The sequence below is a fragment of the Gopherus flavomarginatus genome, chromosome 2 (assembly GCF_025201925.1).
Source record: "Gopherus flavomarginatus isolate rGopFla2 chromosome 2, rGopFla2.mat.asm, whole genome shotgun sequence".
In the NCBI taxonomy this organism is placed as follows: domain Eukaryota; kingdom Metazoa; phylum Chordata; order Testudines; family Testudinidae; genus Gopherus; species Gopherus flavomarginatus.
In genome coordinates, this window is record NC_066618.1 from 179,224,967 (window position 1) to 179,250,492 (window position 25,526).

The following is a 25,526-nucleotide window of genomic DNA, read 5'->3' on the forward strand; positions in this document are numbered from 1 at the left end:
ACTAACTGAGCAGTTTGGACTCTATAGACAGATTTTTTTCTTCTTCAGAGAATTATGAGCTGTCTCATCATCTAAGGAAGATCCCTGGAATCAGGATATACTCACTGCTTAATAAGTAAATCAGTTCAATCATTTTTCTCTGCGTGCAGCAGAATGTAGAAGGGGAACTTTAGGCTCTGAAAGTGAGAAAATGAAAACTAACCACATGCCACAGAAGAATGCAGGGTGAGGAAGGGGAGTGAAGTTGATCTTTCAATGTTGCAGAACTATTACTACATTACCAAGTACTTCTCATCTACTAGAAATTATATAGATATCGCTATTGACACAAATCTGTGCCAAAAGCAGTGATTTTCTATTGCCATCATTAGTTCTCAAACTCTACCTGTAATTAAATTTTACAAAAAACAAAAATGTCTGTTCCATTGTTCTATGTAAAGAAGGTAAATAGTGTTTCAGATTACAAACACACCAGATTTCCTTAATTTGGGAGCCTTATTAAAATAACAGTCAACTATCAGTCCCCAGAGAAAAACCCACTTCATTGTTTTCAAATTATAGCTAACCATTTCTATTTTTCAAAAGTTTGGATCCCATTTTGTTTTTCCAAATTACTACCATAAATATTTTAGGTTCCTCTCTGTCCCAGTGAAATTCTGTAAACCTGCCAAGGCAGAAGTGTGAATATGTTTTCATTTGGTTTTTAAAGAGAACCATACACCTCTACCCTGATATAACACGACCCGATATAACACGAATTCAGATATAATGCAGTAAAGCAGTTCTCTGGGGTGGAGGGGCTCCTCACTCCGGTGGATCAAAGCAAGTTCAATATAATGTGGTTTCACCTATAACGTGGTAAGATTTTTTGGCTCCCGAAGCCAGCGTTATATCGGGGTAGAGGTGTATTTAATTTTACAAGGAAAGGATAAAGGTATTAGAATGATATTCAATGATGCCTTGAAGTCCAAGAAAATGGGTCCTGAGTAAAACAGATTGATGGAACTGTTGGAAAAGCGTAGGGGTTGGAGGAGGAAAAGCAACACAGAACATGTTTAAGCAGTTGGATCTATCTGATTTTGTAACACGCAGCGTCTTCTTAGGACAGGGCAGTGGGGCCTTACATAAGGTTTCTGTATGAGAGCAATGACTGCAAAATTTGTTACCACCTCTGTTCAAGGAAATATGCCGTGAACATTTTGTATCTAAACAAATTACACTAAGAATAACCTAGGTTTGCATCAACGATTTCTGTGCGAAACGGGTATAGGACCTGGATGGCCCCAAAATCTACCACTGCTTGGAAAGAGGCAACAATGTATGTAGAGAAGGAAACTAAAGAAAACAAACAAAGAATACCACACATCCCTCATCTGATTACCTATCTTTATTGCACTGCAAATAGTTCAGAACAACAGGAAAAGTATCAAATCACAATATTTCACTGTCATGGTACAGCCAGATTTCTGGGGTGGATAAGTCAAAATAATGCTGTGGGAGCAGAATTGATAACTTCCCACTTTCTACCTTCCTTTACTCAGTTATAAGAGTACCTGAAGACACATTACAAGACATTCCTGAAAATGCCATGTTTCAGATAAATTTTTAACATCTCCATGGATCACATTTTGTTCTAAATGTACAGTATCATGCAACATGCTGCTCACAGCAGCAAAGATCTTGCCAATCACAATCCCATTTAGGACAATCAGCAAGAAAAATGTATAGCACTACTCCTCTAGCAGGGATGTGTCACAGTTGTTAATCTAGACTGGGGATAAAAGGTGAAAAAGAACAAGTGAAAGTTTTTCCAGTTTGGGTTACTGCCTAACAAAATGTTTCACTTTAGCTGATCAAATCTTACAGCTTGGGGGGTAGAGAGGATGAAATGCAATTTGAATACTATTTTTAAAAGGGAAAGGGATTGGGGGAAACGAGGTAATAAACAGGCTAGCAATGTCACAGTATTGTTGAAACAATATATACGTTTATTTGAAGGATTGTTTAAAGGTAGAAAGAGATTTGTTGGAGGCCAGCAGTGATTTGCACATCCGAGCACCCATCACAGAAAAGGCACAATCATCTGCCAACTTATGGTCTGTTGTACATTTGAAAAGTTGCTAATTGATGATAATTGTGTCAACAACAGGTGCTGCTGAACCAGTGATTAACTGATTTAGCCCTAAGTTCAGAACCAGTTCGGAACATGAGCTTTCCAGGTCTAAACACCATTTTCTGGTCTCAGCCATAGCTCTTATTTGTCTAGATATGTCAGATACTACATAAATATCTGAGTGCCTCATAATCTTAAATGTATTCATCTTCACCACACCTCTGCAAGGTAGCAAGAGATATTATCCCCATTTTATAGTTAGGGAACTGCTGCACAGGGAACCAGCATGCCCAAGGTCACAAAGGAAGTCTGTGGCAAAGCAATGAATCAAATTCAGGTCTTCCAAGACCCAATATGGCACCCTAACCATTGGACTCTCTCTTCACCTTTGCATAAAATCCTTGTACACTATAGCAGACCCCAGTCTTCTATGCTCTTTCTTTTTCCACATGAACTCCAGATGCTTCAACTCACTCAAGGCCCAAAAGACAACTAGACCGCAGTGAGAAGCTAAGGAATCTAAAGCCCATTCTAATGTATAACAGCTCTCAGTGAGTTTATCAAATTCCTAACTGGAAGGGGAATTGTTTCATATTTCTTTTTACTAGTCAAGTTTGTTCAAAAGATTGCACATTTGTAGTGCAGGAAGTTAAACTCAGTCTAGACTCTAAAAGCACTTACTGCGATCTTTCTGAATCTATATAACCAGAGAGACAAAGGAGCTGAGGTAATTTATTTTATTGGACCAACTTGTGTTGTTTTTTTAATTTAAGGATACACACTTTTTTTTGTTTTTAGATAAAATACAAACATATAACACAACCAAAACATATAAATACATACACAAGATGGAACCACTATATACCTGGCAAAATTCAATGTTCATTATTTGTAAAACCTGGAAAAACAAATAAACAAAAATCTGCAGCCACAGAGGTCATGTAGAGCATCAATTGCTAAAGTGACTAAATAGATAAAAATAAGTGAGAACATAACCTATGAGTATCAGGATACTAAACTGCAGAAGTATGCAACAGTTTCATGTGTGATCAGACATACTATTTCTTCCAAGCATTTCTATTAGACGGTCATTTTTTTCTGTTAAGGTAACAGTACAGAGCTCACTAAGACAGTCTGCGTATGAGGAATTGCAGATTTTCCATTTTCTCAAAATAACTCTTTGGCTACTAAAATAGTTACTGCAATGCAATTCTTCATGTTAACTGGTAATACCAACTCATCCAGTACCCCTAAAATACTCAAGCATGGAAAAGGAAAAATAGCTACACTTCAAGCTTTTGAGAGAGCACTACATATGGTATTCCAGAACATACACATTTTTTGCCAGGTACAGAGAATGTGTGAAAGGTTGGCATAGGGTTGTTTGCATTTCCAACATTCACTGTGTGTTTCTAATCTCGCCTTAAACAAATGTCCTGGAGTCCAGTAATACTTGTTTAATATCTTGTTCTGGAAGAATCGCAAGGATAAAGAACTTGAAGAATCTTTCACACTAAGCCAGATATCCTCCAAGGTTTCTGTTGTGATAACAAGGTGAAGTAATTTTCCCCATTTTCCTTTGCGACTGAGATTCAGTGGGTAACGCAAAGCATTAAGCCTTCTATAATATTTCTTAACAAGTTCTTTTAGAAGTGAGACCAATTTGCCCCCCTCTCCTTGCAAGAATCCTTGAGCACAGCTGCTGAAAGACGGAACTGACACACAGTGGCAGCTGATTTTTTTGCATATGTAATTGGAGTCCAGTCTATCATCTTGTATTATATATATATTTTTGTTAATCTTTTTTCTATCCAAATTATCTTAAGTGTAGGGCTGGTTTTGATCCTGAGGCATGGGTTATCCCATAGTGATTCAATAAGAGAATTAGAGTGGATGCTGTAATCATCTTAATGCATTGCAGTATGTCCCATGTAGATGCAAAGATTCGATTTTTTCCTTAGTGGTGTAGGTAGCATCTTAAGGTATATAAAAGAAGAGGGGGAACCAAATGGCATATTTAACCTTTTTTTTTTTTAATCTCAAACCAGGCCGGCGTACACAGAGTTACTGGAGGGGAACCACATTACTATAGGCTGCATTTGGAACGCTAGATAATATAGACACAAATTGGGCAGCCCCACATCTCCAGTTGCCCAGGATTTTTAAGGGCTTTCTGTGACAAGCAAAGTTGTTTTTTATCCCATATAAACTGCATGATAAGCCTATTTACTTGAGCAAAGAGAAAGGGAGAGACTTTGAAAGACAAGAGGCACTTTTGCTGGTAAGATTAAGAGAGATAAGCTTTTGACAAAAGCTTGTCTCTCTCACCAACAGAAATTGGGCCAATAAAAGATATTACCATGCCCACCATGTTTTTCTAATATATAGTCCATATTTATCAAAACAATTTCGAGAAGATTAGAACAAATTTTAACACCCAAATAAGTTATTTCCTTGCATATTTGAACAGGAAAATTCTGAAACTAAGAGAGATCTGGTCTTTTGAATATATTAATTGCTTGTGATTTATCCCAGTTAATGCAAAAACCAGAGATCTTTCCAAAAACATCAGCTGCATTCAATAACGATGGGATTGATGAGAATGGATTCTTCAATACTGTTGTTGGCTAGTTCCATGATAAGTCTTCTGGAAAATAATTTACCTGCTTTATCCTCCATTCATAATATCTTTGACTGATCCTGTTGAGTGTAAATTCGACTTGGCTGGATGAGCATTCATTATATTTATATTTTGCGTTGATTAGAGAATGTAGGTGGTTTTCATTATTTAGGTCAGTCTTATGCTTTCTCTGCACTCATCTATTTCCTTATCCAGAGATTCTTGTAACTTGAGTCTGTCTTTCTTTTTAGGAAGACATATTTTATACATTCACCCTTTTTAGTAACTTTAATAGCTTCTCAAAAGATGGTATCTGAGGTATCTCAGTGCTTATTTTCTTGTATAAAGTTAGAGATGACTTAATCAACTGTGGAACAAAACTTTGCATCTTTTAATAGCAGTGTTCAGCTTCCACTTGGAAGACTTCAATGATGTGTAACCTGCATCTATGTTAAGCATAATTGGTGCATGATATGAAATTAATATATCATCAGGCGCTGCTTCTGGGCACGATGGAATCAGTTCTGAAGACACACAAAAAAGTCAATTCCGGAGTAAGATGAATAGTCATGCTCTTTAGGGTGTCTCGATTGCTGTATCTCTTTTTAAATCAAGTTCGTTCATTAATCATGAGGGCTGGCCTATTCTGTTTTGAGAACTTGGTATCACATAACTGGAATACTGTGCTAGATAGACATCTGGATAAATCCAATCACCTCCCAATATTAGAGAAATGTCTTTTTTTTTAATTAGAAAGAATGTATGCAATGTCTTTGAAAAATGCAGAATTACCTTCACTTTGATTACACATGCTTTCTAGAATTAACTCTTGAGTTGAAACAGCCTTCTTCAAGAAGATACGTTCGTCTTGAAGAAGGCTGTTTCAACTCAAGAGTTACGTGTCTCAGGATTTTAATTCTTTTGGAAGATTGATTAAGTCCCCTCACATTCCAGGAGCACACACTAAGAACATTCAAGGCACAATTTAAAAAAGATATATTAAGATACATAACCTTAAGATACATATTTCCTCATTGACATTTAACATCACATCTCTAGTATATGGTCTGTATTTATAAATATTAGATGCTAGTTAGTTTTGAACGATTTTATGCCTTTAATTGAGCATCTATGAGTGTCAGGTATACAAAAAGATCTAACTAAATTTCATATGTCTTCCACAGTATATTTGCAACAGAACACACACAAAAATTAACAGACTTAAAATAAGCCAGTGTGGGCATGTTCAGATCCTTGATAGCTTCAGTTCCACTTGCTCCTCCTCTCCTTATATTATCGAATAATAGTCTAAAGATCTCTAAATACAAATATATTTTAAGTCAAATATTACCCTGTAAATACCATTAGGTAGTCTAGAAGATGTATAATGTATTCCTACGTGCAGAAGATTTTATGTATATTTGCCGATATGTATATGAAAATACATACAGACTCATCACATGTAAGTTTACAACTGATTTGTTAAATCAAATATAAATTAGTAAAAAATCTTAATATGAAAAATACAATATAAAAATCATATTCATAGTATTTCAAATGCCGTGCACAAATTGAATAAAAACTAGTGCAATTTAAGATTTAGGTTAGAGTCTACAAATCAGGAATGTTGACTGTTCCATATGACCTACAGTCACCAAAACAAAATCTATCAGAGATGGAGCTAGTGAAGAGACTGTCTATACAAGCTGTGATGGTTAGTGCAGCTAATACTTCAGTCAGTAGATGGTGCTATAAACCCCAGCTTGGTTTTAAACTGTTACTCTATGCATTGCAGTACTATAACAGTTGTTGTTATTGTATTGCTCAGTTTCAAAGGAGGTCAACAGAAGAGTTCAATCTATCTGGTTATCTGCTAGGAGCTGGGAAGACTATATAAGTATATAATACCATATCTATAAGGATGAATAGAAAAAATTGATTTTTAAACTTATTGAGGTATGCTTTTCATGATGAAAAAAAACATACTGCTATTTTTGGTCAAATCTGATCTGTCTTTGAAATGTCTGCCAAGCTTCAGAGGGGGTTTTGCAAAATCTTGTGGCGCCTACTAAATTCGTTGTGAAAGTGGAGGGGTACTTGATGCTGTATCTGACATTGACCCTTCAGGATTTGTTTTATGCCACTGAATGCAGCATTCTTTTTGTTAAATGCAGCTGAGAAGTCAGAAAAAAAGAATTTTTGTGGACTTTGTAGGTCAGAGTTTCAGCTTTTCTGGTAGCATTCATTAACATTACTTTATCATTACACTTCAGCAGCTTCAAGATAGGTCTGGGCTTGACAGACTCCTGCCTTCTAGTACCAGGCATTCAATAAGCCCTTTCAATATCTAATGGGGGTACCTGGGGGTCCAATTTAAGTACGTCAGGGAGCAGTTTCTGAAGAAAACTGATAATATCTTTCCCCTCTAGACCCTCAACAATACCCAAGAGGCGAAAGTTGTTTCTTCAGAATCTGTTTTCTAGGTCATTCTGTTTTTCTTCAGTTGGTATAGTCTAAGGGTATGTCCACACTACCCGCTGGATCGGCGAGTAGCGACAGATCTATCAGGGATTGATTTATCGCGTCTAGAGGCAATAAATTGATCCCTGAATGCGCTCCCTGTCGACTCCAGAACTCCACCAGGGTGAGGCGCGGAAGCGGAATAGACGGGGGAGCTGCGGCTGTCGATCCCATACTGTGAGGACGGGATGTAAGTCGATATAAGATACATCCGAGTTCAGTTGCGTATCTTACGTTGACCCCGCCTCCCCCAGTGTAGACCAGGCCTAAGAATTAAGGACGTAGTTTCTTCTTTAATTTCCCTGAATTTCAATTGCCGTCTTTGGTAACATTTTCTAAGTGAGCTATTCAGGATTCTATGTTACATATATCTTTAGAGAGGCCACAAATTTCTTTTGAGATAGAATTCTTCACAAACCAACTGGATTCATTCAGTGCTGTGATATCCTGGTCTAGATTCTGCTGTGGCATTCAGTCTCCCTCTTCAGCTGCTTAGGTGATTCAGGCTTAGATCTCTTGTTGTCTCTCTCTCTTTTTTTTTTTTTCCACTGAAATCCATAGTCAATAGTTTGAAGTTTATCCAAGGGAATACGTTAAACTTTTATGACAGAAATTTATTGCCAAGTTGTTACGAAAGTAATTATTAGAGCTGAATTGATATCTGGGGAGTGAGGAGGTCCAGGACTAGAAAACAATCTTCTTCAGCTCTGTGTAGCTTAAAAGCCTGTCTCTTTCACCAACAGAAGTTGATGCAATAAAAGATTACCTCATCCATTTTGTGTTTCTAATATTCTGGGACCAATGCAACTAGAACAACACTGCAAACATCAATATAACTAGGACTCTACCAAATCCACGGCCATGAAAAACACATCATGTACCATGAAATCTGGTCTTTTGTATGCTTTTACCTATATCATACAGACTTAATGGAGGAGATCAGTGTTTCTCCTGACCCAAAGGGAGTTGCAGGGGGGTCACAAGGTTATTTTAAGGGGGTCTCGGTATTGCCACCTAGCTCTGAAGTCAGTGCCTCACCAACAGCAGCACAGATGTAAGAGTGGCAATACCGTATCATGCCACCCTTATGTCTGCGCTGCTGCCTTCAGAGCTAGGTGGCTGGACAGTGGCAGCTGCTGAGGGCCCAACTCCACAGGTAGAAGCGCACAAGTAAGGGTGGCAATACCATACCATTCCCTACCATACCATACCATCCTTACTTATACACTGTTGCTGGCAGCAGCTCTGCCTTCAGAGCTGGGGTCCCGACCAGCAACTGCCACTCTCCAGCTGCCCAGCTCCGAAGGCAGCACCACTGCCAGCTGCAGCATAGAAGTAAGGGTAGCAATACTGCACCCCTCCTACAATTATCTTGCGAACCCCCTGTGACACATGGCCAGAAAAGGTAAAACTTTCTGCAAAATAAATTACTCAAATTCAACCCTTAAAGACATGTGAGGAGATAACGTTTGTGTTTTTGTATATTTACATATATATGGGTAATGGTCAACAATGTAATCAACAGTCCCTGTCTATGCTGTATTCTGATAATTCAGAGATCAAAAGAACATCCTAGCACTTAAATGAATTGTAAACACAGGATCTCTCTGTATCAGGGTGGGTAAAAATCAATGATTTTTTTTAATTTAAATTGGATTTTTTTTGATAAAATGCTTTTTGAGGAAAAAACCTATCTAAAGAGATTTTAATTAAGATACATTATAGTTTAAAGATCTCTCATCATCGAATAGGGATTATAAATTCTAATTCTATAGTATGAGAATATATTCATGTAATGTTCAAGAAAAGTTTTGTAAATGAGTTCCATTAGTTTATGGATTAGGAACTCAATCTTATGGAGTTTCAGGGGCTTCTATATAGATTATTTAGGTTAATCTTTCTATCTACCCAATTGGACTCAGTGCTAAGTCTAGAAGATACCATCAGAGATGCTTAGTTTTGCAGTTCTCAAACTGTGGGTTTATGTCTCCAGAGATAACATGCTTGTTAACAGCAAAAATGTTTTAAAATAAATAAATAAGGGTGAGAAATAACAGACCTCAATCCTATTGTCCCTCTGTAAATTTGTGTACACTGAGTCACTCTCTTACCTCTCTCTAAAGGTGCAAAGTTTCTAAAAGTTCAATGAATAGATGATTGTTGGAGGCAGAATAGATCTGGACAAGGAGAAGAAGTCTGGAGATAAATGTGAGAAGGAAGGGACAGGCAGTAGAACCAAAAGTGAAACTGTTTGAGCAGCATATTCCAGAAGTCTTGAGGTCTTTCTGAGTGTAGCCCTCATTGATTTGAGATCTACCATATCATTCTCTCACTAAAAGGGAAAACCTATAATGGCAGCAGGCCGTAAGAGAGACCCAGTTTGGGTCTCATCTATCTCTGAGTTATGAAGAATATGTATTAAGGTTATAACAACCAACAAGAATGCACTTTTATGTAGAAATCCATGATTAAATCAAGTCTTCCTGACTAGTGATTTAAATCAATTTGATTTAAATCAAATCCACTCTGCTTTATATTTATCTCTCTTTGAAATGTATAGCAAATCATCAGTGAATGGTGGAGGAACAGGCAATTGTCTTATGTTAATTCGTATAGCTAAGTACTGGTGATGGACCCACTTCAAAGACACCCTGATTACCTATTGTTTCCCAAGAGACTAACTGGTCAAAGAAGACCTGAAATTGTATAAAAGATCCTGATCCTTTTTATCTCAGATCTGCCTGAGGTTTTATGCAGGGGAAGCCTAAGCCACAAGGACTGAGATTCCAGTTCTTACTGGACCATTCTGAAATATAAACATTGTATTATAACCTATGGACTATTTCTGAAAGAACTCTTTGCAACTACAAAGCTCACCATCTCTGCTATGAATCTGAACCTCAAGAAATGAACTCACGTCTGTATGTATACTGATATTTTTACTATACTCTCTCTCGCTTTTTAATAAATTTTAGTTTAGTTAATAAGAATTGGCTGTATACATGTATTTGGATAAGATCTGAAACATTCATTAACCTGGGAAGTAATGTGTCTGATACTTTGGGATTGGTAGAACCTTTTCTTTTATATAATGAAATAAGATTTTCAGAAATCTTCATCATATTTGACTTGGGTACTTGGATGGAGGCCTGAGGCTGGGTGACTTCAAGGGAACTGTGCTGTTGCCTTCTGGGCAACCAGTGAGCTAATAAAGAAGCTGTTTTATGCTGTCAGGGTAAATCCAAGTATTTAAAATATCCACCAGCTTTGGAGAAGCAAGAGGAAGACCTAGGACACAGTAAGCCTGTTACTCAATGAGGGGAGAAAGACAATAGCAGAAATGGCAGAGGTGCTTAATTACTTCCTTGTTTCAGTTTACACCAAGAAGGTTGGTGGCAATTGGACGTCTAACATAGTGAATGCCAGTGAAAATGAGGTAGGATCAGAGTGTAAAATAGGGAAAGAACAAAAATTATTTAGACAAGTAAGATGTCTTCAAATTACCAGGGCCTGATGAAATGCATCCTAGAATATTCAAGGAGCTGACTGAGGAGATATCTGAGCTATTAGCAATTATCTTTGAAAAGTCATGGAAGATGGGAGACATTCCAGAAGACTGGAAAAGGGCAAATATAGTGCCCATCTATAAAAAGGGAAATAAGGACAACCTGGGAAATTACAGACCAGTGAGTTTAACTTCTGTACCCAGAAAGATAATGGAGCAAATAATTAAGCAAACAATTTACAAACACCTAGAAGATAATAAGGTGATAAATAACAGTCAGCATAGATTTGTCAAGAACAAATTGTGTCAAACCAAGCTGACAGCTTTCTTTGACAGGGTAAAGAGCAGATGTGGTATATCTTGACTTTAGTAAGGCTTTTGATACTGTCTCCAATGATTGTCTCATAAACAAACTAGGGAAATACAACCTAAATGGAGCTACTATAAGGTGGGTGCATAACTGGTTGGAAAATCATTCCCAGAGAGTAGTTATCAGTGGTTCACAGTCATGCTGGAAGGGCATAACAAATGGGGTCCTGCAGGGATCAGTTCTGGGTCCGGTTCTCTTCAATATCTTTATCAATGACTTAGATAATGGCATAGAGAGTACACTTACAAAGTTTGTGGACAATACCAAGCTGGGAGGAGTTGCACGTGCTTTGGAAGATAGGATTAAAATTCAAAATGATCTGGACAAACTGGAGAAATGGTCTGAAGTAAATAAGATGAAATTCAATAAGGACAAATGCAAAGTACTCTACTTAGGAAGGAACAATCAGTTGCACACATACAAAATGGGAAATGACTGCCTAGGAAGGAATACTGTGGAAAGGGATCTGGAAGTGGATCACAAGCTAAAGATGAGTCAACAGTGTAATGCTGTTGCAAAAAAAACAAACATCATTCTGGGATGTATTAGCAGGAATATTGTAAGCAAGACACAAGAAGTAATTCTTCCACTCTGCTCCATGCTGATTAGGCCTCAAATGGAGTATCGTGTTCAGTTCTGGGAGCCACATTTCAGGAAAGATGTGAACAAATTGGAGAAAGTCTAGATAAGAGCAACAAAAACAATTAAAGATCTAGAAAACATGACCTATGAGAGGAGATTGAAAAAACTGAGTTTGCTTAGTCTGGAGAAGAGAAGACTGAGAGGAGACATGATAACAGTTTTCAAGTACATAAAAGGTTGTTACAAGGAGGGAGAAAAATTGTTCTTAACCTCTGAGGATAGGACAAGCAGCAATGGGCTTCAATTGCTGCAAGGGCGGTTTAGGTTGGGCATTAGGAAAAACTTCCTAACTGTCAGAGTGGTTAAGCACTGGAATAAATTGCCCAGGAAGGTTGTGGAATCTCCATCATTGGGGATTCTTAAGAGCAGGTTGGACATACACCTATCAGGAATGGCCTGGATAATACTTAGTCCTGCCTTGAGTGCAGAGGACAGGACTAGATGACTTCTCGAGGTCCCTTCCAGTTCTATGATTATCTACTCCCTTCTTTGCAGTTCGTCCTGAGTGATCTCAGCTGGCCCCCACTCAGACCCCAGTCATACACCCCAACTCCTCTATGGGTCAGGACCCTTATAACTGCACCACCATGAAATTTCAGATTTAAATAGCTGAAATCATGAAATGTATAATTTTTAAAATCCTATGACTGTGACATTGACCAAAATGGACTGTGAATTTGGTAGTGCTCTATATATAACCAGGAATAAAGATATTGTAGTCCTTATTGTGGCTTACAGTTTTGTTGACGCATGAAAAGAAACAGGGTCACTGTTTTATTAGATTCATGAGCTTGTGCACTGATACACACAAATTGATGGCCAGGCCACTTATCCAAATATCCAAGTCTTTCAGCCTAAATCCAAAGAAGAGAACAGGCACATGCACAGCTCTATACACCACCAGAATTTGTGTTAGGCCTTTCGGCCAGTAGAAATGGCCAACTGCTCAATTAAACTAGTGTCCATTGTTGGCTACTGGATTGAAAGCAGGATAAAAATATCACTGATTTCTCAGCACTTTTTTTTGCACAGGTTGATGGATCATTGACATATTGTGCTCGTACCAGCTGTTTCAACACAGAATTGATGTCATCATTGAAACGGGACCCAGTGATACATTAGATACAAGCAACATTCCATGATCGACTCAAGAACATTAGCCTTATTCATAGATCTGGCACTAGCTAATCAAAACTTACATTGGAGAAAGCTGAATGACAACTTCTACTTTCCAAATACAAGTCTCGCAACATCCTGGTGAAGTAGGTGAATATATCACCTTTAGAAATGGGTAAATTGAGGCACAAACAATTAAGTAATTTGCCCAAACTGGAATCAGTGGAAGAACCAGGAGTAGAACCTGGAGATCTTGACTTCACTAACCCGCCATGTATCAGAAACCTAGAGAACACCCAGGTCAGAGGAAGTCCATAAACACAGTCTCAGTTTAATCTCTTGATATTATAAAATCATCCTTTTTAAAAAATAAAAAGGTTGAAGATTAGCAGATCAAATTTTGGTAAACTGATTGACAAGGCTGACCCACATAATGGAGAAAACAAAGATTTTCACCAGAGAGAGAATGATCTTCTCTTTCCTCTCACACCCTTGTTTAATCTAAGTCCCAGTTTTCCAATTTATCTTGAATGATATACCAAGTGTTCACCAAGAGGAGATATAATTGACTGATTCTAGATACTTAATTTATCCCCATTATTCATGTAGGGTCAGAAAGATTTACTACATATAAACAATGGATCAAGATATAGCTTGTGGCATTCTGTTTTTGCATTATCAGTTTTAGTCTATATCAAACTATGTTACAAAACAGAATAAAACCAAGGTATGTAGCACTTGTATCTAGCCAAGAGAGGAGAAAGTAAAAAGTAATTGCTAAAACATGCAAACATGTCAGACACTGATGCTACAGATAGGAGCAAAGGGATAACACAAACACCAGGAGGATAGGCTGGAAGCGCAAAGAAAGGAAGGAGGAATGGGGAGGTGGAGATATTAAAATAGATGCAAAATCTGACAACTTACTAATGTTTCAAAAAACAAAACAACACAAAAAGAACCAAAACAACTAGTAGTTTGCTTGGAGCAAAATCATAAATTTTAGAACATTCAACCAGAGGTAGATTATTGATTTAACCAAATTCAAACAGCATGGTACAATAACAATTTTCTCTGATAAGAACATTTTTCTATAGCATGAAAAAAAAGATTATTAGTTATTTGAGAGAGTACAGAAGATTTTTTTTTAAATATAATCTGTATGATCAATTTATTAACACCACCCAATTCTATGTCTTAGCTGGCAGAATCTGATAGCCTCCTTGAGTAAGTGCATGTGGAAGGCTGTTTATAATTTGTTTTTCACAATCTGGGGATCACAGTAAATCTTTAACTACTCTCAAATTCCCCACCAAAGACTACTTCCTTCCCTCATTTTCCCCATCTACACTGGGCAGGAAAGGTGTGATCTTTTGTTTTATTTTTGGCATACATAAGAAAGCCTCTCAGCAAGATTTATTTTTAAAATATGTTAATCTGTGGGGAGCCCAGTACATAATTTGCAATATAAAAATAATAAATAATGATATCAGCTGATAATTTCTGTAAATGTTTACAAAGTAAACGGACACCCACCTCAAGTTTAATGTAATAAACTATGAACAAGTTCCTCTTTCATTTCCCTCTGATCCTTCTGAACTTTGGGATGCAGGGCCCCAAAAATCTGTAAACAGCTTCTTTGGACTACTCTCTTTTTACTCTGGTCTTATGCCTGCAAACGGTCTCAGAATGCAGCAATTTAACCCTTGGCACCTTCTAAAAAGGACCAGACTTTTAGGGGGAGCGCAGGAAGCACAATGTTTTTCTTTTATAAGATCTTTATGTTAATTAAAACATTTTTAGTTCTTCAGTGTTTTCCTGTTCCTCTACAGGTAAGCCCTGATTCTCCAGATCTTGAATTTATCCAAATTTGAACTAAAATAAAAAACTATACTTTACACTTGTTGCAAGTGTTTGCTGAGACCTTTGTAATACTGATGTTTATTTTTTTATTTAAAACACAAGAAAAAACACCTATGCAACAAGAGAAGTTATTTATCAAATAAAAACACACAGATGTTTCCTACCAAGTGTATTGCTATTAGACACCTCAACATCACCTTTCACCTTCTGATTCTTTCCCTACCATCTTAAATCACACTTCATTCTTTAGACCACATGCATGTGTAATAGAGCAGACTAGCAGACATTAAATTACTTACTATTTACTAAATTCTCTCCTACTATTAAAACATCATCCACATATCTGGGCTTCAGAGCGCTCTACAGTTTTTATTGCCAGACTCTGGAACTGATCCTGTGCATTATTATTCTAAAGCCTATCAGTAGTGAGGTCAGTAACGCTGAAACTAACATTACCCTTCACAGTGATGGTAGCAAAATAACTGTTGGGATTGGAAGAAGGAACTGTGGTATAGGGAGACCAAGTACACAATATGTTTATGAAAACATTTACATTGCCATTCATAAATAGGCAAGATAGAAGTAATAAAAAAATCTTCAACTCCATGTCTGACTCTAAATGTAAATATTTCAGAAAAAAAAGACGACTGTAAAATAGGGAGACAGTAGCAGATGATTCATACTCAATGCATAGACTCATAAGCAACAGTACATGTTCTTAAAAAATCCTCCCACTACATTCATGAAACAGTGAGTTTAACTTTTAGCATTTTGCCCTTCAGAATAAATGTAATTCCTTATGAAGTTTGTGCTAAGATACCACAACACCACATTATGTGAGCCCTAAAGATGTTGTAGAACTGTTTATCTTAGAACAGAAGAGACTACCAACATATTCATTCTCATTACCAGCTCATATACGTCATTGATGGGTGTCTTATAAAAAAAAAAAAAAACAACCACCCCAACAGGTAGAATTGTTTTCTTGCTCCTAGATGGTCTGCAGGCAGGTGCTGGTGTTTGCATATTGCGAGAAGTCGCTATTACTTTTAGTGTTTTCAAATTCATAAATATAGCAAAAATTGTATTTAGACAATATTTCCCATTTTACAGTATTTAGAGACGGACTGGGAGGAGGGATAGCTCAGAGGTTTGAGCATTGGCCTGCTAAACTCAGGGTTGTGAGCTCAATCCTTGAGGGGGCCACTTAGGGATCTGGGGCAAAAATCAGTACTTGGTCCTGCAAGTGAAGGCAGAGGGCTGGAACTGATGACCTTTCAAGATCCCTTCCAGTTCTAGGAGATAGGTATATCTCCAATCATTATTATAAGACATTTCACTGAAGAAAGGGAAAGATTTCATCTCTCCATGAAAACTTCCAAGAATCCAATATAAGTGCACATCTTAATCATAATTTCTATGCTTTAAAATGGTTAATATAATAAAGTAAGAAGGACCACAATTGGAAGTCTTATCTAAAATAAAGCAACTCCAATGAGCTTCATATCATCATTGCTATATAGTCTTATCAGTACTACTGAGGAGCAACCCTATGTATTTAGTAAGCAAACTGGATAACTATAAGCAATATCAGGCAAACAGTTAGCCAGTGGTGCACTAGTAATCTAGACATGCCTTCTTGGTGGAATGTCAGCCTCGGAGGGACCTGCCGTGAAGCCTTCCCCTAAACCCCAATTCTTGGGCGGGGGGACGGCCACATGTCCAGCACTTGGGGCGCAAAAAAAGTGGCTCCAAGGATGGAACTCCAAATCTGTGGGCCCTTCCTCTGAGTCATACAGGGAGCTCAGATGTGTGTGAGAGAACCTGGCCTCTGCTCCCATCCAATGCAAGGCTGAGGCTCCCCTTGGAGTAAGAGGGATTGAGTTCGCGGGGACCCGGCTGTGCTCCCCACACCCAGTAAAATTAAGTGGACCTACAGGAGAAACTGGTTTGTCCCACCCTAGTGCAGGAGGCCCGAGGAAGAGAGCCCGGCCTGTACCACCCCAGTAAAACATACACGGATGGAGGGGGAGCGGGAATTGGCCTGTACCCCCCTTCCCCCAGCCCTGGAACCTGAGCTGTGCCCCCCGCCACGGAACACAGATGGGGGGGGCTAAGACAGAACCAGGCCTGGGGCCCCCTCCCGCCCCTCCAAAACGCGGGGACCTGGAGGGACCTCGCCCTCCGCCACCCTCCAGCAGGTTCCCGGGCACGTGTCCCCACCGGCCGGGCCTCACCTGTAGCCGTAGGCGGTGAAGCTCTGGCTCTCCCGCAGCAGGGCCCGGTACAGCCGCAGCACCTGGGCCCGGCTGGACGCTGCCATGTTGCTGGCACAGTCGGGTCCTCCCGCGAAGGCCCCTTCGCCCTCCCGCCCGCGCAGGAGCCTGAGCTCAATGCGGCCTCCTCAGCCCGGGCGGGGACGCGGGGAGCCCGGGGCGGGGCGGAGACCGGGGCCCACACCTGCCCGGCTCTGGCTCCGCCGCTTGGCACCCAGCGCCTCGGTCCCGGCCAGCGGCCTCCGCTCGCGGCTTGTCAGGCGGGGCTCGGGCAGCTACAGCGGCGAGCCCGCGGGGCGAGAGAGCCGAGCGGGACGGTGAGTGGCGGCTGGGGGTCCCCACGTGGGGACTCGGTGCGGGCGCGAGGAGCTGCTGCAGAGGCCAGCGGCGCTTCCCAGAGTCGCTGCCGCCGCGTGGTTTGCCCGTGTGCAGCCCCTGCCTCTAGCGGGCAGCCTCCCGGCCACAGGGATGGGCGTTCACAGCCTCCCCTGGGGGGCTGCTCTGGGCCGGAGATATCCCCAATCTGCCACCCCACCCCGCGTTATGAATATAACTCTGTTCCTGTTTGATTTATTTAGGGACTAAGAGTATTCGCCCCAGGTTGCACAGTGAAGTGCTCAGAACAAAGACCCTTTACTCTGCCCCCTGCCTCCCAGACCGTTAAAGTGGGTGGAAGCTGTGTTGTGTTTGAGGATTCAGACTACCAGGGCTACCCCTCTGGTATTTCTGTTAAGTGAAAAGTTTTCTGATGAATAGTGAGCGTATTCTCTCTCTTTCTCTCTCTCTCCTCTGCTTCCCCTAGTGGACCTAGTCAGGAAAAAAACTGGTCACCTCTTTGACCTTTTTGTTATTTTTTTTTTCAGGCAATATGATGTTTTTATCCATTTTATAAATTATAGCTCCTGTCGAAATTGTGTTTCAAGGTGCTGCCTAACATTTTGATTGCTAAAAGTTCAATGACTATTTTGAACAAGATTTTGGCTAAAAATATGTTTTGGTTTTTGAAACAAAGTTTCAAAAACTGGTTCCTGCAAAATGGAAGATTTCAAAATATCACATAAAATCTTTTTCCATTTTTCAACCAGCTTTCCATTTTTCAACCAGCTCTGCAATCTCCATTGTTCACTTCCTGTTTCTGTTAAGGAAATGTAACATAGTGTTTGCTAAGTCCTTAGAAACCAGAACTCTCTGTCCCATGCACATTATTAATCCTGCAAACAAAATATTGAAAAGAGAGACTTTCCTCTGCACATCTTTGGAGTCCTAAAACACCCTATTTTTGTGCTTTTACTGCTTATTTACTAATGTGCATCAGTTTTATTTTGCTGTAACTCTAGTGATACTACTGTTGATTTGTACTGGTGGGAGCCCACAATCAAGCCCACAGGCCTTGTCAATAGTGAGGAAACTTTCCTTAAAAATTAAGCCAGCTTTAAATTTGGTTCAGCAAGAGTCTGACTGCAGACCTGATTGCAGGATTGGGGCAATCTTGCAAACCTTTATACATATGTGTAAATGTTTGCAGGATTGAATCCTTACTCATGCAGATTGGGGGAGGGATAGCTTGGTAGTTTGAGCATTGGCCTGCTAAACCCAAGGTTGTAAGTTCAATTCTTGAGGGGATCAGTTGAGGATTGGTCCTGCTTTGAGCAGGGGGTTGGCCTAAATGATCTCCTGAGGTCCCTTCCAACCCCAATAATCTATGATAATTATTTGTAAATTCCCTCACTTAGATCCCAATCCTGCATTGAGAACCAGGCAGGTTGACCCCTGTGCCCTCCACTGGCACTCCACTGACCATAGGTGCTGAAACTAGGGGTACAGGGGTGTTGCCAGTGGATTCCATCATATACAGGGTTTGCAGTTTGGATCAATGGCACTCAGGAGCTCCACTATACAAATGTTTCCAGCACCTTTGCTACTAACCTCAACAGAAGTGTCTCTCTTTGGTTCTCAGTGAAGAATCAGTGTCTTTAAATGGCTTGTGATAGACTTCTCTGTCACATATTTTAAGGATACTTCTTAACCAAAACAGTGTCCTGCATTTGGAAAGTTGAACCTAATTAGACTTTTAGAATTGTTAAAGTTAAACACATGTCCTAAGGCAGTGGCTCTCAACCTTCCCAGACTACTGTACCCCTTTCAGGAATCTGATTTGCCTTGGGTGCCCCCCACATTTCACCTCACTTAAAAAGTACTTGCTTACAAAATCAAAAATAAAAATACAAAAGTGTCACAGTATTCTGTTACTGAAAAAATGCTTACTTTTTCATTTTTACCATATAATTATAAAATAAATCAGTTGAAATGTAAATACTGTACTCACATTTCAGTGTATAGTATATAGAGCAGTATAAACAAGTCATTGTCTGTATGAAATTTTAATTTATACTGACTTCACTAGTGCTTTTTATGTATCCTGTTGTAAAACTAGGCAAATATCTAGATGAATTGATGTATCCTCTGGAAGACCTCTGCTTACCCTCAGGAGTACACACATCTCTGGTTGAGAACCACTGTCCTAAGGCTCCAATGCTGCAAACACCTGCACACCAGAATAACTTTATGAAAATAAGTAGCCCTGTTGAATTTAATAGGACTGCTGTCATGCATAAAATTTCTTGTGTTTTTAATTGGTTGCAGATTTGAGTCCTTAAGAGACAAACCCTGAAAAAGGGCAGGGGAGAAGGTGTAACATTCAAACCACATGGACAGAGTGTTGGCAGCCAGAAGTCAGGTTAGTTCTTTGTATTACAAACCCTTAAGGGGCTCTTTGGGTTGAAGTTGGGGCAACGAAGGGATTATTGAAGTGGAAGTTGAGAAGGCAATGTGAGAGGGAGAGGCTGGGCAGTTGAAAGGTTGATAGGAGATGGGCAGGATGGTCCTGGAGTCAATAACTAATATCAGTCCAATATTACTTGTACTTCTTTGAACTGCTCCCAATTTTCAATCATAAAGGCCTGTGGCTGATTCAGACAATGTTGCCAAACCTACAATCACAGGAAGGCTCCACATTGTAGGAACACCACAGATTATGGGCATATTTGGTCAGATATCACCTAATCAATTTGCTGTTAATGCAGGGCCCTTTGGGCATTGCTGGCACCTTGGTCTCTCCTGTTGTCCGTTTATTGCACACAGTTTAGTTTCATGAGGACCTAAATGCTTCGGTCTAACCAAAGTTGCGCATCCTGGGATGCATAAATCAGGGAATCTTGAATAGAATAGAGGTTATTTTGCTGCTGTATCTGGCACCGTATGACCCCTGCTGGAATACTGTGTCCATTTCTGGTGCCCACAATTCAAGGTTATTGATAAATTGGAGGGGGTTCAGAAAAGAGCCACAAGAATATTAAACGGTTAGAAAACATGCCTTTATGTCAAAGAGCACAATCTATTTAGCAGGTTTAAGAGTAGCAGCCATGTTAGTCTGTATCTGCAAAAAGAACAGGAGTACTTGTGGCACCTTAGAGACTAACAAATTTATTTCAACATGAGCTTTCGTGAGCTACAGCTCACTTCTTCGGATGCATAGAATGGAACACACTGACAGGAGATATTTATACTTACAGAGAACAGGAAAAGGTGAAAATACGCATACCAACAGGAAGAGTCTAATCAATTGAGATGAGCTATGATCAGCAGGAGAAAAAATTATATCTACCAACGTGATATGTGCCAACAATGCCCCTCTGCCATGTACATTGGCCAAACCAGACAGTCTCTATGCAAAAGAATAAATGGACACAAATCTGACATCAGGAATCATAACATTCAAAAACCAGTGGGAGAACACTTCAGCCTCCCTAACCACTCAGTGACAGACTTGAAGGTGGCAATTTTGCAACAAAATAACATCAAAAACAGTCTCCAAAGAGAGACTGCTGAATTTGAAGTAATATGCAAATTAGATACAATTAACTCAGACTTAAACAGAGACTGGGAATGGTTGGGTCATTATGCTAATTGAATCTATTTACCTATGTTAAGTTCTCCTCACACCTTCTATGGGTCATCTTAATTATCTCTTCCTGTTGGTATGCATGTTTCCACCTTTTCATGTTCTCTGTATATATAAATATCTCCTGTCTGTGTGTTCCATTCTATGCATCCGAAGAAGTGAGCTGTAACTCACGAAAGCTCATGCTGAAATAAATTTGTTAATCTATTTAGCTTAACTAAGAAAATGTTAAGGAATAAGTTGATTACAGCCTATAAGTATCTACACAGGGAACAAATAATTAATAATGGGCTCTTCAGGCTAGCAGAGAAAGATATAACATGATCAAATGGCTGGAAGTTAAAATTAGACAACTTCAGACTGAAAATAAGGTATACATTTTTGGCAGTGAGGGTAATTAACCATTGGGAAATTTACCATGGGTCCTAGTGGATTCTCTATCACAGACAATTTTTAAATCACGATTGGATGTTTTTCTAAACTGTATGTTCTAGTAATTATTTTGGGGAAGTTCTATGGCCTGTGTGGTACAGGAGGTCAGACTAGATGATCAAAATGGTCCCTTCAGGCCTTGAAATCTATGCATTCTTTGGGCTTAAGATGGGGATAGTTGGGTGAAATGTAATGGCCTGTGATGTGCAGGAGGTCGGATTAGATGATTGGATGATCCCTTCTGGCCTTAGCCTCCATGAATCTATTAAGTTATGATAATGTGTGTTTTTAATTCCAACAGCTACATTTCTGATCCAGTTTACAGTGTGTTTATAAAATAGTGCTGTGTGTGTAAATGATACAGATAAATACCACAATATTGACTGGAGAATAATCTCTGTGTGTGTATACTTTATAGACTGCACACACACAAGTTGTTTTATTTTGGCTATCCTTTGGGTCTTGTGAAAAGCAAGCAAGCAATTTAAAATAAATTTCATTTTTATTTAATTACATATAGCACCTTCTCAAACATTCTTCTTTGTTAAAAACAAAATTAAAATTGTTGTAAGAAACTTTAAATTGTTCTACAGAAATGCAATTACCTGAACTTTCATGGCCAGCACCATACTCCTTGGGGCTTGCTTGGTAGCTGTAGGTCACAGAATGAGGCATTGTAGGCTGGCTGTATGAATTAAGGGAATATGAATAGAAGAAATTAAGGGTTTTTATTGTCTTTGTGCCCTATACGTCTCTTGGTCTGGGCAATGGGGACACTAAACACATGTTAAAGTGGAATTTTCCTTTTTTATTTGCAGATTCTTTAACATTCTTCCTAAAATTCTCAGACAACCACACTTTTTGTTTCTTCATTCATATATTTAAGGGATCATAAAAAAACCTGCAGTCTTCATTTAGCCAGTAAAATCTAGTTTGGAAGGCTTGGAAAAGCTTAGGTAAGTAAAAGTAGATTTACAGCCTAGTGTACTGATGACTCCATCTCAATTTAGTTTTCTTTCAGTCATTGGAACTAGAGCATTGGTCACTAAGCTGTGGGTGTGCTCCCCCTGCGGGGTACAGAGGAATGTTTTGGGGGATGCAAGGAGGGAACATCACGTAGCCCAGCTCCACTCCACCTGGAGCTCAGCCCCAGCTGCAGCTCTACTCTGTCCTCTGCTCCCTCTCCTCCAGCTCCGCCCTCATTCCTTCTCCACCCCCACGCCAACTTTGCCTCTAGCCCCAGCTCTTCCCCTGTCCTCAGTTCTCCCTCCAGCTCTGCCTTCAGCCCAAGCTCCTCTGCTGAGCCAACTGTGAAGTAAAGGGGAGGAGGGTGTGGACGGATTCCATTTTGGGTAGGAGGGGTGAGCCAGGAAAAGTTTGGGCACCATTGTACTAGAGGTTCTATTGCTCTTGTATTGATCTCCAAAATATGAAAGAATTATGAGGAAGAAGGCAAAATATGTTAAAGCAAACCTTATTTACAGGAACGCTGTCAGTTTGAAATCTAATCTAGTCATTAAATAAATTATTTTAAAATAATTTCAGGTACTACCTGTGCTCCTGAGTCCAACTGATACTTTTTGTGGTTTTACAACCACATGCCCTCTTTTTAAAATGTTTTTCATTCTCCTGTATCAGTATGAAAGCCACACATATATGCAAAACAAACAAAAGACAAATCAGAAGAAAATGATGCACAAAGTGCAGTCAACTGCAAAAGTAAACTAAACAAGGTGATTTCCCCCCTTTTATTTTGCTTATTAGTAATTGTAGATTGCTTGAATCAAGCAGTAGGAACAAAATTCAGACAGAAGTGTGTGTTCTTTTTTTAAGTTGATGGTATTGTTGGATAGAGTGATTAATTTTATAGATTTGTTTTGCTTTTGCTTTTCTTGGAAGCAATGCACAAAAATAAGTGTTGCTTGTCTTCAACATATGGGTCCTGATTCTTATCTTACTCAGCTCACAGTTTTAAATGGGACCAGGACTGGTTCAGTTGTGTGTTTGTATAAACTGTGCTTTGCTTACTTACATGTTTATGTGCAAATATGGGGGAGAATGTAGTGGTGTGCATAAAATCTTAGCATAAAAAAAACCTAGGCAGATTTCTAGGTTTTCTGAACGTTGTTGGTTGATTTATTGTTATATATTATTTAGACAGCAGTGTTTGCTGCTTGTGTTCAGATTTGGAAGAAAGAAACATGGCTGGCCCTCTCTCTGCCTTATATCTTAAGATAAATGAGCAGTTTGAGAATGATGTAATAACATAAGCATCTGGCGTACTTGATAATATTCTAAATCTGTAGTAGCAGAAAAATGAATTTGAACAAAATACCTGCCGAGACTATAGAACTGTGTGAAATGGAGCAGCTGTTACATTCTCCAGGGCATATTTGTAGCTTTGTCATATGCTGCCTAAATTATTCTTTTCGGTATATCATTTCAGCTTTATGACATGGCACTCAACACTTTGAGAGAGCATGTGCTTTCCTGTTATATTGTTATTCATGTTGATTATTTTTCTTTTGGGGTTGGAATGATAATTGATTATCATGATATTATCATCTTTTTTAATTACTGTTTTTCAACTTCTAAAAACTTGATAACCTCTTTTCCCTCCTGCTGCTGCTCTGATTCTCCTTAATCTTAATCACTCTTGCTTCTTGATTGCAATGATAGACAGTTCCACTCAGAGTTAGGTTCTGCTCTTGTTTGGATTCTATACCACCCATTGAAAATTAGGAATGCAAATCAAGGCAGAATTTGGCTCTCAGCCAATATTATCATAGTTGATTATAATTAAAAAAGTGTTTTTCTGTTGCCCACACTGGGTAGGATTATTTCATCATAACAAACGCATGTTCTGAATAACTCTGTTTCTAAAGTTAGTAATTTCTTTATATCCCTGTAATTGCCTACAGAAACAGAAACAGAACTGGGGTGGCTTTCAGAAGCACTTAAGTGACTTAGGAGCGCAAGCATCTTTGAGCTTCAATAGTAGTTTTGATGCTAAATCACATAGGCACTTCTGAAAATTCCTCCCTAAATGTTTTAGGCCTGGTTCACACTACGCTGTTAAACCAATTTTAACAGCGTTAAATTGATTTAACGCTGCACCCGTCCACACTACACTGCTCTTTATATCGATTTAAAGGGCTCTTTAAATCGATTTCTGTACTCCTACAAAACAAGAGGAGTAACGCTAAAATCGATATTACTATATCGATTTAGGGTTAGTGTGGACGCAAATCGACATTATTGGCCTCATTCTTTTACAGTAGCTACCCAGAGTGCACTGCTCCAGAAATTGACGCTAGCCTCGGACCACGGACGCACACCACCGAATTAATGTTTCTAGTGTGGACGCGCACAATCGACTTTATAATATCTGTTTTATAAAATCGGTTTAAGCTAATTCCAATTTATCCTGTAGTGTAGACGTACCCTTACATTGGAAGAAATAACAAGAGAAAACTCTTCTGTCTCTCTGATCCCACAGGAGAAGTTCTATTTATGTATGAATCCTATTGCAGGATGCTGATCACATATCAATACACTTCTTCCTGCTTGCCTTGTTTGTTTGTTTTTATTTTTTAATTGTTCAGTAATATGCTGGGTTAGACTTGTGGTCCATCTTGTTCAATTTACTGGCTCCAACAGTGACCAGCTTCAGAGGAAAATGTGCGAAACCCCAAAGAAGTCAAACGTGGGAGAATCACCTCCCATGAAACCAACTATTTCAAAATCTCCTCCCTAAAACCTAATCTTCAAAAATGGGATTACAGCTTGAAGCATGAGGCTTTATATCCCTTTCAAAGTGCTGGCATTTGTCTATTGGAAGCTGTGAGCAGGGGCTTGAACTCCTAGCTTCCACGGCCCTGCCTCATACTCCTACCATGAAGCCACCATCACTGTCTCTTTTAAGTGAATATGTGCTGAAGATTGGGCCCTTAAAACCTTGCACAAAAGTAGGTTTTCCCATGGCACAGGCATTTCTGCAGGAAATTAACTAGGTCTTGATGTCTGTCAAGTGCTTTGCAATCCTTGAGTGAAAAGTGCTAGAGATGGTTTTGTGGTGAAAGGATTAGACTGGAACTCAGGACATCAG

At 39.2% G+C, this 25,526-nt stretch overlaps 2 protein-coding genes across 4 annotated transcripts in view; one reads left to right on the plus strand and one right to left on the minus strand.

Moving 5' to 3' along the window:
- Positions 1-17,155, minus strand: part of LYRM4 (LYR motif containing 4) — a 179,228-nt gene extending 162,073 nt beyond the window's left edge. For all 3 annotated transcript variants that reach the window (XR_007772578.1, XM_050940366.1, XM_050940367.1), the window contains exon 1: positions 16,987-17,155. Coding sequence is in view for 2 of the 3 variants with exons in the window: in XM_050940366.1 (XP_050796323.1) it covers positions 16,987-17,072 (86 nt within the window). In the remaining variant the exon portion in view is untranslated. The remainder of the gene's footprint in view (positions 1-16,986) is intronic.
- Positions 17,156-17,274: 119 nt separating this feature from the next.
- FARS2 (phenylalanyl-tRNA synthetase 2, mitochondrial) overlaps positions 17,275-25,526 on the plus strand; it is a 360,192-nt gene continuing 351,940 nt past the window's right edge. The window contains exons 1-3 of the mRNA XM_050940051.1: positions 17,275-17,342; positions 19,669-19,762; positions 22,237-22,374. The gene's annotated coding sequence lies outside the window, so the exon portion shown is untranslated. The remainder of the gene's footprint in view (positions 17,343-19,668; positions 19,763-22,236; positions 22,375-25,526) is intronic.